Genomic DNA, 12173 nt, shown 5'->3' on the forward strand with positions numbered 1-12173 from the left:
TCATTTCTCCTTGTTGTTTAGGAAGATGAAATCCCCTCTAGTGATTTTTTTATGTGCAGAAAGGGAATCCTACCTGAACATAAACAATCTTCCCACAACGCAGGCATCCTTGCACCATGGTACAAGGGTGCCTGTGCCGGCGCATGGCAGCAGTTTATGCACCAGCGCAGGGAGAGCACTGAGATGGAACATACTATGGTAAATATGTTGCATCCCTGTGCTTTGAAAGTGACTAAGTGCGGCGCAGCCAAATGGCTTGCACCCCTCACTGAGTCACTTTCCTTGTACATCTGCCCCATAGAGACAATGAATCATACATGTAATTACATAAGGCCAGGCGACTACAAGTTGTAGGATTCACATGTCATTCATACTGGTAGGCATAACACAGTGTTTAGCATTGACTTTAACAATGAAACTTTATTTCCATTCAAATAAACCTTTTTAGCAGCATCAGGATAATTAAAGACTAGGAAAAAACGAAAGTTACTATCTTGTACCATGCAGTTTACAAACACATTTTTGATGCCAGTTTATACGTCTCTGTGCTAGATCACGATTGTCACTTATAAAGTGCACAGAAACTAAAGAATACCTGTGACAAAAGCAGTTACCTCATTGCTCTATGCAGATCAAACAGTTTTTAAAAAGAAAATGCAGGCACGCTTTCTTTGCAAGAGGCATATTAACCCTCTGTGCTACATTAAGTAAGTCACGCTGCTACTGGACAAAACTCATCTCTCTCCAGCAGGATCATTAATCACTGGTGTTATCTTGACACTTTTAATGTTGCTCGAAAACTTCTAATTATACTTGGAACTTTGCAGTGCTTTTAAAACTGCTGCCTGGGGACCCCCTGGAAATGTGTCACGGACCCCTAGGGGTCCGCGGACCACAGTTTGGGAAACGCTGCTCTATTGCACTCCTTTGCACCTGCAGCACAAGTACACGTGTGCGCACGCACAAAGGTACAAAAATACAGGTAAGCAGTACGAAAAGGACACATTGGTGTTGAGCTCCTCTAAACTCACAACTCGGCACCTACTACCACCAAAGCAAACAGGTCCTTATGGGGTCCCGCGTCTCTCCACCCAGGGCAAGGAGGGGTCACCGCGGCCTCTGACCCAGAGCCCAGATGCCCGGCGCACTGATGTGGACCTATGCAAAGGGCGCCAGGATCCCACATCACGCCCGGCAGTGGCCCTGGGCCTGGCCAGGGCAGCATTTGTGGCCTTGACTGACACACGTGAGGTGTTCGGAGTAGGGGTCAGGGGTCGTGCTCTAGGTGCTTGGGTGGACCGTACTTTCTGTGTGTGTGGGGGGGGCGCAGTAAGAATCTGGGAGGCGGAGTGGCTATTGGGGGGGGACGTGGGCTCAGCAAGATGGGCGGATGACGGGGGGTTGTTGGGGATTCAGTGGAAGTTAATGACTGCGAACTAGGGGAGAGAGGGGGCAGCAAAAGTAGGGGGATGTCTACTACAGGGGTTCAGTGGATGTTTGAGTGCCGGCAATGGAAATGAATGTTTGAGAGTCGAGTCATACGTCAGGGCCCTGGGGACAGCATAAGGTGGACATTGGCACGAGTGGGAGTGAAGTGGCAGAGCTGGGGTTAGGGTTCGACCGGGAGGGGGTGCACTGGTGTTTGCAAGACACACAGGGGAGGCAGGAGTCGGGGGCTTTGCATGGGAGCCAGAAGTCGGTAAAAGTTTGGGGTGCGCTGAAGTTGGTATACCTGCAAGAGATCCAGAGTCGGCAGAAGTGGGGGTCTCAGTGGAGATAGAAGCACGAGAGGGGCACAAAATCCAGATGACATGATGACGCGTTCTACGGCGGCCTTGCGTCTGGGTGTTCGATCACCGGCTCGCGCTATTCATTTACTGGGAGTTGTAGTTTACACCGAAATTGTGACACCATGGTACAGACATTGGAGCACTGGGAGTTGTAGTCCCACAAATGCCATTTTTCATGGGTTTTGCACGGCATGGAGCTCCTGCGGACTACGAGTCCCAGTGAGACGCTCTGTTGACCGGCTCACCTTGGCCTCAGTTACCATGGTGCAGCAGAACCAGACAACCGGCCCAGGTGGAAGAGTGCCGAGTAGGCCAGGAGTGGGGTAGGTGATGCCTGGAGCAGGGTAAAAGGTAGGGGAAGTGGGCTGTGGTCTGGTGTGGCGAACTCGAGAGTTTAATGGGGAGAATTAATCAGAGGAAAGTGATGCTGTCCCTTGCTGGAGTGCACGAGCTTAGATTTTTTGCGTAGAGTGTTCAAAGTTGCTTGCCAAGATTTTGCTGTTAAAAATGTATTTTTAAAAAATGCCCGCTAGTGGTGTGCGCGCGCCACTGCGAGGCATATGTTTTCGATTATCGCACCCGTGTCTGGGCACGGTAATTGAAAACATATGGGCTTTGGTGCATGTAACAGACACCAATAGGCCATGGGCGGAGCAACGCTACCGCCTATGGCCTATTGCGTGTTCGGTTACAAAACAACATGCACTCCAAGCCCAATCAGAAAAGACCATAGGAAAAACACACGCACGAGCGTGTTCATTTCCAGGGTCCATTTCTGAAATCCGGACAAAAGGACTCTCGCTGTGCGAACACTGCTGCGCAGTGTAACACTAGGCACGAAACCTAAAAATGAGAGGGAACATTGCCTGCAACTCTGTCTTTCTAATGACATGGGCTAGGTTGACTTCAATGCCCAACCATTCCAAGGCAACACAGCAGCACTTATAGCAAATGTCACCACTACTGAGGCAGTGGTACACAAAAGTGTTAAGAGTTGGGCGACCACTAGGTGTCACTGGTGCATATGCCATACTGGACTGGCCAGTAAATGACAATTCTGCATAACAGAAAAACGAAATGCTGACGAAAGTCCATTACCCACCCTCATTCCTCCCGTTAAGCTGCTCATAAGGTAACATATCACTCCGCTTAAGGTAACATGCCTGTAGGGAATACCCGTAATTTCTTGTCAACCGTTGTGCACTGGTGCCTTTCCCTATATAAAGCAGGAAAAAAGGTGCAGATTGTATGTGCAATAGAATTTGGAAGAAGAAAAGAGCTGGAAGTGGAACGCTAGTTATATAATTATAAAACGTATGAAAAATAAAATTGGGAACTACAATTACTAATGAAGACGACAAAAAAAAGCCTGGTACATTGAGCAAATGAATGAGAGGAGATAGATAACAGAGATTTCCAAGGCATTCATGGTCAGCTATGCAATGGTTTACTCAGTTACATCAAATATTGAATTAAGTGCCCAAGGGGGAAATTCCTTCGTACCAGAGATTTCTAAAGAATCAAAAACAGACTTTGGCAGCGGTCTGCCACTGAACTCCCAACTCAGCAGTGACTTAAGAGGCTGAAGGCTGTGAAGGAATAGATTAGCTTGGTGCATGCTACAACTCAGGCCTACTTACTCCCAGACTGCCACTAGACCGCACTGTTATGTCCTAACGAGAACAAATAGGAGTGACACTTGAAAACCTGTGAGAAACGTTTATCATCTAATGACGCAATCACGTAAATAGTGATTAGGACATTCTGAGCAAGGTGTGGTATTCCAGAAACCAAAAAGAGGAAGTAAGTCAGTAAAACATGATGTAACTTCCGCGAGTACCTAGCCAACACTCTTTGTGAAAGGGCTGACGGAGGCTACGATTTGGAATGAGACTTCGCAATAGAATTATAGTGGGTGTTCATTTCAATACTTTTTCCTTACAATAACGGAGACAATGCCAAATTTACTTGAAGATTGCAGAGCACAACATGTAACCGGTTTATATAGTTGTCAGACTATTACGTTATCACAGCTCCCTAATTTGAAGTCTCACAGTGGATTCAAAAAGACCATAAGAAAAAAAGTCTGAAATTTGCACACACAATTACTCCGGTGTTCAGGGCAAACGTCAGACTTTTATGGGATTCATAAACAATTCTAGGAATTGTCCTGGAAATCAGCACTAGTCATACATTTCTAGAGCACTTAACATCTGCGCATGCAGAATTTCCATCTGGTGGAAATGTTGACGTGCAGAAATGCGCCATTAATGTGGATTCATACAGTCAAATTTTTTGGGATGCTCCACATACATCACTTTCCACATAGGAAAGCCTCTTCTGCGCTCACGTTTCATATGGGGTTGTTGAACCCTCATTTCTACCCTGACAAAACAACACACCAAAGGACAGGACAAAAACTCAGATGCACAAACACTTTCCCAGAAGACAGTGAATGAGTAAAACCCTCTGATACATAAGACCCTAAGTTTAAAATGTATTCCAAGACAGTAAACGACCTCCATGTGGTTTGTGGATACTCACACATTTACTAGATTGAGGGAATTTCAAAGCTAGGACCACCCTGAAGCACCCGCAAAGAAAATCTTATCCTTAAATTTGCGATCGATGAAATCTCATCCATACGAGTGGAATTTGTGTTTGGAACACTATTGCTTGGGTAAAATTCCTCCAACCCCGACTGTGTGAGCCAGAATTTGGACTAAGCACTTGCAAATATTTTTTTTGCACATCCATGTTGAATTTAAATGTGCAAAAAGCTTTGTTCAATGTGTCCAATGTTTCTATTTGATTTGTACTAAAAAAACGTGGAAGCAGCAAAAATTGCATCTTGCCAAAAATGTGTCAATTTTGCAGAATGGTGTTGCTGGAAATGTCAAGAACATTAAAAAGTGGTTAAAAACTGGTTTTCAAACCACCAGTCCCGACTTTGGAAAAATAGAAATAAAATAGTATTTTGTGCTATAACCCCATCTACAAACTACCAAGCAGTGGCTGAAATGATCATAAAGGCTGCTCACACAAAGCATACCAATATTGCCACAATCCTTATAGCATTGAGGTGTGAAACAATTCAATTGTAAAAAGATCAACAAGTTACAAAACTGCGCCTCAGATGTCAACCAGAGATTCTAAAGCTTCATTACCATAATCTATCAGTCAGACTGTAATACAAGCCTTAGGACCTAATGAATAGAAATAAACAAATATCCAGAAAAAACACAGCCAACAAAGAGGACTAGTTATCAAGTTAAACTAGTGAGATAGCGCAGAGGGTGTATTATAGCCAATACACTCCAAATGGCTGGTGTGTGGCTTTTGGTCTAAAAATCGCTATAAGTCGATACTTCAGTTCATTTTAAACCTAGACTACAGTTACCAGAAAACACTAAGTTTTAAACTTAGGCAGAGCCCTAGGCAAATGGATATAACTTGTAACACCAGGGTTAATGTATCTGCTAATTCGACAAATGTGTAACCTGTAGGCCAGATGCCATCGATGGAGCCAACTCATCCTTTCCCTTTATAGGCTGATAACATGAAAGCCATGGAGTTCTGTAATGGTAGTACATGTTAATATGACTGTGTAAAAAAGGCAAGATGTGAGGCAGAGACAGTGGCAGCTTGTCCTTATGAGAGTCAAACACAGCCCATTTGTGTACTGTCCCTTTTTAACAAAAAATGCAATCCACTGTTGTAGTCTGAGGCAGTAAATTTGTCTGATAGCTGACTCAGACACATAGAGGTACCAGCACTCAGACAATCCAGGGCTTGCAAAGTCCCTGCCATGGATTCAGGGACCAGACACGCCTAGGTGCCTCCATTTGTAACACTCTGTAGCGTCAAGTGCAAGACAGGGCTGGGCGATTTAGAGTTTAGCCATGTATTGACAGCGGCTACTCTAAAAGCAAGCTGTCGCCGACCACTGGAGAAATTTTGTCTCCAGTGGAAGGGAGACTTGGGCATACCCATACAGACCAAGGACTTGGATAACATACTGGCCGGGACACTGAAAGTATCCAGAAATGAACGCTTCAAATTGGTAACCCACGAATGCATAAGTAGATATTTTCAGGTAGTGGATGCGGCCTGCCCAGGATGTGACGTGCTCCAGGCCCACATACTGCAGATGTTCTGGGATTGTCACCAGCTGCAGGAATTCCGGACACAAGTAGTGCAAACAGTGAGCGAGGTCATATATAGAGGAACTGACATGCACTCCGGCCAGCTGCCTACTGGGCTGGTTTTCCCACGAGACTACAACTAAGGTCATCAGCAGATTTCAAGACCTAGCATACATTTTGGCTAAACGGGAGATAACCAAGAACTGGAAGGCGAGAGGAGGCCCTAGGATAAAAGCCTGGCGTGAGGAACTCATGAAGTGGGCGGGGTGTGAATTTCAAGTACTGATGCAGGAAGCCATGTCAAATTAAACAAATTGCCTTATGATCATGTACGAAGCAGATGGATAAGAGATAGCAGAGTCTCTGATGACAAGTTCCTGGAGGAATGGGGAAAGACTGCGCTCAAACCACAGGGCCTGTCTGAGTTTTTCATAATGAAAAGAGCGCATAGAGCGCTGGTACCCCCCCTTAGTATACGAGGGGGGCTCCTCCCCCATGGCCATCCCAGCAAAAAGCCTTAACTACCGCAATAGGGACTACATACTCGAGCGCACTGAGAGCATGCCGTTCCCCTGGTCAATAACATCAAAACCGCCATCTACCCGAACTATACAAAAAAAGTACAGGAGCAATGCAAATCCTTTACCCGGTGAGACTGAAAGTAATTTTCCAAGGGAAGGCACCCTTCTTTTTATCATCCTGAAGAGGTGTGGGAAAGGCTGGAACTCTGGGTCAAGACAGCTGTGCCAGACCGGGCAGCAGCCAACAACAGAACAGGGGTTCCCACCCCCATGGGGCCCCTCCGCCATCACCACTCAGCGAGGGAGGTCCATAACTCCCTCCCACTGGGTCCTTGGAAAGTGACAATCAGTGAGGATGGAACCATGCAGCTAAGCACCTCAGAAACACATGATATGGAACCAGACACTGACATGCAACGGCTCATGGATGGAACTAAGACTGGGGGCTCGAGCCCCATATTGGATTTTGTACCAGATACCCTGGTCACCCCGGAGGTGGGGACTGGAGATGACTGCTGTTTAGAATTTCGGGGGCTGGTTAGATGAGTGCCTGAGAGGGAAGCAAAGATGATACTGGCGTATCTGCAGCATTATATGGTGGTAGTCTGGTCTGCCGGGCAACGCTAATATGGATAGGACTTGAACATGTGGTTAGAGATTCCCAGATGGAGCACATGAACATGCTGAGCGAGACCAGTTGCGATTGGAATGAAGCAGGTATATTGTATGCGGGAGTGTGTTAGCCTGTCCCCGTTGGTCTGGCTAGGATGAAGTACATGTCTTGGTACAAGCACTGGGTTGGCAGAGAGAGTCAAACTGTTGCACTATGTTTGACCGTATAGTGTTTGGTTGGTTCAGTCTGTTTGTTTATTTGTGTTAATAGTTGAACAGCTGTTGGAAGGGTTGATGGAACAAAAGATGGAACTCCGTAAGTCAAAGAGGATGATGGGGGTGACATCAGAATCCTTACCTGGAATATCAGGGGATTAGGAACATACATAAGAGGTATAGGGTGCTCACCTTCTTAACCAGCATTAAAACACACAGCATGCCTGCAGGAAACTCTCCTGGACGACGCAGGCGCCACATGACTGGCTAAGAAATGGTGGGGACAGATATTCCACTCCTCCTTTTTTTACATTGACCAGCTGCCCTCTTATCTGGACAATTTACATGGAGGCTGATGTGGAAGGGTGGTATGTCCTGTTACAGGGGACATGGATGGGCAGGATTTAACCATGCTGAACACTTACGCCATGAATACTTACGATCCCACCTTCTTTCAGAACATGCAGGCCCTGATAATGCAAGATGTTGGTTCGTCCTTGGTATGGCTGGGAGACTTCAATTGTGTCCTACACCCCAATTTATATAGAACTCCCCCCAATCAGAAACAAAACAGCTCATGACTGCAGCCCTCAGTGGGATAACAAAGAGTGTGCGCCTGAAGAATGTCTGGCAGGTGGGCCATCCTATCCAAAGGGTATGCACATGTCATTCTACAACACATTACACCTCCAGCGGGTTAGCAAGGATACTGGTGGCTGGATTCCCATGAATAGATGACATTGAGGTGACACACCTAACATGTTTCCTATCAGTTTACTTCCCAGTCAGCTCCGCATTATACTGGGGTGGCTCTGCACGAGGTGAGAGGTCCTGGAGGATGCGGGTGGACATCCTAGGGGATCCAGTTGGGCGGGATGTGCTCTTGCAGTCACTGACATACTACATGGAGGCTAACTGGGGCTCTATGGCCTGTAGGGCCACAGACTGGGAAACCTTCAAAACAGTGCTGAGGGGTACCTGCCTGGGACTAACCTGCGGGGTGCATCCACAGCTGCAGGCGGAGTGAAGTAGGGAGGAAAGGACACTAGCTTTGACACAGGCGGGGGACATGGCCCAACCATAGTCACGTAAGAGGCAACAAACAATGTGCATAGAGGACTTCTGGGACAGCGTAGACAAGTACATGCTGGAACAATTTAGACAGGCTGCACAGAGAAGGCAACAAGTCACGTAGGCTAGTAGCCATGGATTCTTTGAAGGAAGCACATGCCGCCACTCACGACATATCTGTAAAACACCAGAGGGTAACAGGATCACCTCCAGAGCGGGTATAATGGACGCTTTCCGGGAGCACCTACAACGAGTTTACACCACAGACATAGACCCACACCGATACATGCAATTCCTGGAGAGCCTAGACATCCCCAGGCTTGTAATATCAGCAGCCGATGCCCTGGATGCCCCCACATAACTCAAGGAGCTTATGTCAGCATTGAATATGCTCTCACAGGCTAAGGTACCAGGTGGGGATGGCTTCCCACCTGAATTTTATCAAGCGTTTTCAGCAACAACCAAGCAGTGACTCCTGGATTGTTTTCTTGTTTTCAGGCGAAGTAGGGATAATACTACCAAACATGAGGGAGGGAGAGATATGTATGTATAGACCAATCACAAAGCTAGCGATGGAAACTCTGGCGGTATGGGTACGTAGGGGGCTACGCTACTGGGGTATGTATGCGGCTGGGAGACGTCCAACACATTTTATCGCTATACGGGGACAACACTTTTTTTATCCCCCTCAACCCAGAGTCACATTAGTGATAATGGTGGGCTTATTAGATGAGTTTGGGGACCACTACGGTATTCAGATCAACCGCTTTAAATTGCTGCCGTTTCCCCTCACATCCCTGGTTGGCACACTGGTGACTGTCTCCCAGACATCGACTTGCGCTGGGATGTGGCACAATTTAGATACCTGGGGATCAGGGTGGCGCACACACCAGAACACAGCATTTACACCTTAACACAGACAGGGTGCTGCATACGCCAAAGAAGTCAGTGTCCTTCTGGAACACACTGCCCCTCTCCTTAATGGGTAGACTCCCATCTCCAAAATGGTGCAATTACCGTGATGCTTATATGGCCTGCAGGACTCGCTATGCCCCCTACCAATGAACGTGTTCAGACAACTGGACTCAATCCTCGTCTCCTTTCTATGGGCAGGCAGGCACACTAGGGTAGTTCTGGCAACATCGTCCAGACTACACGAAGACGGGGGAATTGAGGTGCCGTGATTGGACCTGTATCACTATGCTTCACACCTACAACATTCGGCTCGTTGGCTGGATGCGGGAGACAATTGGAAAATGAGACTACTGACAGGGATGGTTGAATCTGGTTTACTGCCGTAATTAATAATGGAGGGTGCGTGTATCTCGGAAGCTATCCCATTCATAGTCCAACAGCCAGCGATAATATGGCAACGTTTTGTTAAGACAGTACTGAAACGGGTTCCCATTGCACTGAGAACTCCCGGTTTGGATACTGAAGCCAATTAGAGAAATGATGGACAATTTGTACTTCCAAGCATGACAGGAGGGCAGGTTCACCCTACATCGGGGATTTATACCCCGGAGAGACTTTCATAACCTTTAAAGAGGCTTGCAAAGAATTCATGCTGTGCCAGGGCACTTCTTGCATTATGCCGGACTAGCAGAAATTGGCAAGTTGACCTGGCCCTCTTACCCTGCTGCACCGAAACCTACTCATACCCTAGGGATCCTACTGGCAGGCATCTAATCACACTGTTATGTAAAGCTATGCGAACTGACGTGGCGGGTCCCCCATTCCGGGCGCGATTGGCCTGGGATGCTAAAATAGAAACCCTGTTGGATGATGGGGACTGGACGCATGTGAGACCTTACACGTACTGTCTCTTGTAACAACGGCTTTAAGCTGGTACATCACAATTTCCAGCACAGGGCCTATTTAACTCCTAAAGACCTTCATCGCATGTCCCCGACTGGACAGTTGCCCACGCTGTAGTGTTAGCGGGGCAGACTTTCTGCATTTGGCATGGAACTACCAGGTGGTGCAGTGCTTTTAGGCTCAAATGGCAGTGGACTTAAAGCGGACCACACACCTTAGATTAGACCACACTCCTCAGAGCTGCTTGCTGGTCAACAACAAAAGGTCGAAGGGCCACAAAACGGCATATACATTTTTACAATTGCCACTGGTTTTGGCCAGACGTAGAATCACCATCACGTAGATGAGTCAAAGGGCACCCAAGATAAAGCACTGGCAGAGGGACGTCCAGGAGTGGTTGCAAGCAGAGGAGAACCATATGAAACTTAGTAGAAGGGACCAAAGAGTAGATGAGGACATCACAGTCTGGCAAAATACATGTGAAAAAACTTCTAAACCAAGATGACGACAGAGTCAACAGATGGCGGCAGCCCAAAGGAACATGTGGGAGATAGCACGGATTAGGTGGAGGGAAAGAACCATACTTAACGTCAGTAAAAAGAGAAGCATGCGATCAGTGGATAGTGTTGTACCCTGGAGGGGATCCTGAGGAAACGAATGAGTAATGGATGGCTGGAGAAACACCTCAGGTTAAACCCACTGTGCTATCTATGTACATCACACTCCAATAACTGCTGTACTGTGTTTGAAAAAACTGAAAATAAAGGTGTTAAAAAAAATCAGCTCTAGCATAGTCTAAGTAATGTTTAGAATGTGAGGGGCAACCAGAGCCTACGGAGGCACCCGTGACTAGATGTTGGCCTCGACGTAATGGGAGTAATCACTGAAGTACAGAGGACACCCTCTGGGAAAAACAGTGCCAACACCTGCCTGATGAGCGCTGGGCTGCATTGGCTTGGCACACCATGAAAGTACTTGAATGTGTAAGGAGTGCCCTGGCAGAGCTTTGGAACAAATGCAATTGAAAATGATGCTCTAAAATGTAGTTTCACCCCATTTCATCAAAATACTCGAGCCAGGGATGGATGGAGAGAACATCCCCTCTCCCACACAGCCCTCCTCACCCTCCTCTGAAGTCGGACAGGCTCCCTTCCTTCGTCAGATTCGTGACAGGTATCCCACCCCACTGCTTTTAAAGACGAGAGCCGACTCACCGTGTAAACTTTGTTGCCACATTCCTGGGAACTGGAGGCGATGGAGCGAGGCGAGACGGTCGGTGGTTAGCTGTCACAAGCCAGGCTGGACACCTTCACGTGCAAAAGGCAGGCGAGAACACAGAGATGCGCATCCGGGGTGTCAGTCACGGCGTCACTCACCAGCGTCAAGCGCTTTATCTGAAACCAGTTCCTTCGGAGCACGGCAGGTGGCTACAGGTTACGGAGCGATGGACGGGGGGCAAGGGGCGTAGGGCAGTTCCTGGGTGAGCTGCAGAAACACCCGTTCAATTGCAACACAACTGCGAAACAGCAGAACGATTCCTGCAAGGAAGTTCTGCTGCTCTACAAACACCGCCACCTAGAGATCAGCCGGGAGAAGCAACCTGTGAGCCTTCCACCGAGCTTCCTTCAACCGAACGGGCGCACAGCACCGCTGGGGTTTGTCTCACTGAAATGTTCTTTAAAGGGGAAAGAAAGAACTGGAGAAGCAAAGATATGGAGGAGAAAGTTTGAGCGCGGGTATGATGCGCTCTGTAACAGGGGTCTTAAGTTTAAGCAAGCAAGCAAACGGAGGAGGTGGCGTAAAGAGCTCTCTCGTTCAGCAGTAAGTTACGTTTAACACTCCCAGGGTGGCGAGCCTCAAACAAGCCCAGATGCGACGGTGATCGGTGCGCGTTTTTCTGAGAGCACCAACTAAGAAAGCAATTTTATAGAGTCTGCGTTTTCTTACAATCTGAATAGAACCGGTTTCGTGATGGTGTCACACCCCCAACTCTCCAGGGA

General features: G+C 47.5%; 1 protein-coding gene across 5 annotated transcripts in view; it reads right to left on the minus strand.

Annotated features, from left to right (window-relative positions):
* NADK (NAD kinase) overlaps positions 1-12173 on the minus strand; it is a 412984-nt gene that overhangs the window by 175938 nt on the left and 224873 nt on the right. The window contains exon 1 of one of the 5 annotated variants that reach the window (XM_078642448.1): positions 11388-12052. The exons of the other annotated variants lie outside the window; for them this stretch is intronic. Coding sequence (XP_078498574.1) covers positions 11388-11409 — 22 coding nt within the window. The 5' untranslated portion in view covers positions 11410-12052. Of the gene's footprint in view, positions 1-11387; positions 12053-12173 lie in introns of those variants that run through there. 5 annotated transcript variants of the gene reach the window in all.

The sequence above is a fragment of the Lissotriton helveticus genome, chromosome 5_1, assembly GCF_964261635.1.
Source record: "Lissotriton helveticus chromosome 5_1, aLisHel1.1, whole genome shotgun sequence".
In the NCBI taxonomy this organism is placed as follows: domain Eukaryota; kingdom Metazoa; phylum Chordata; class Amphibia; order Caudata; family Salamandridae; genus Lissotriton; species Lissotriton helveticus.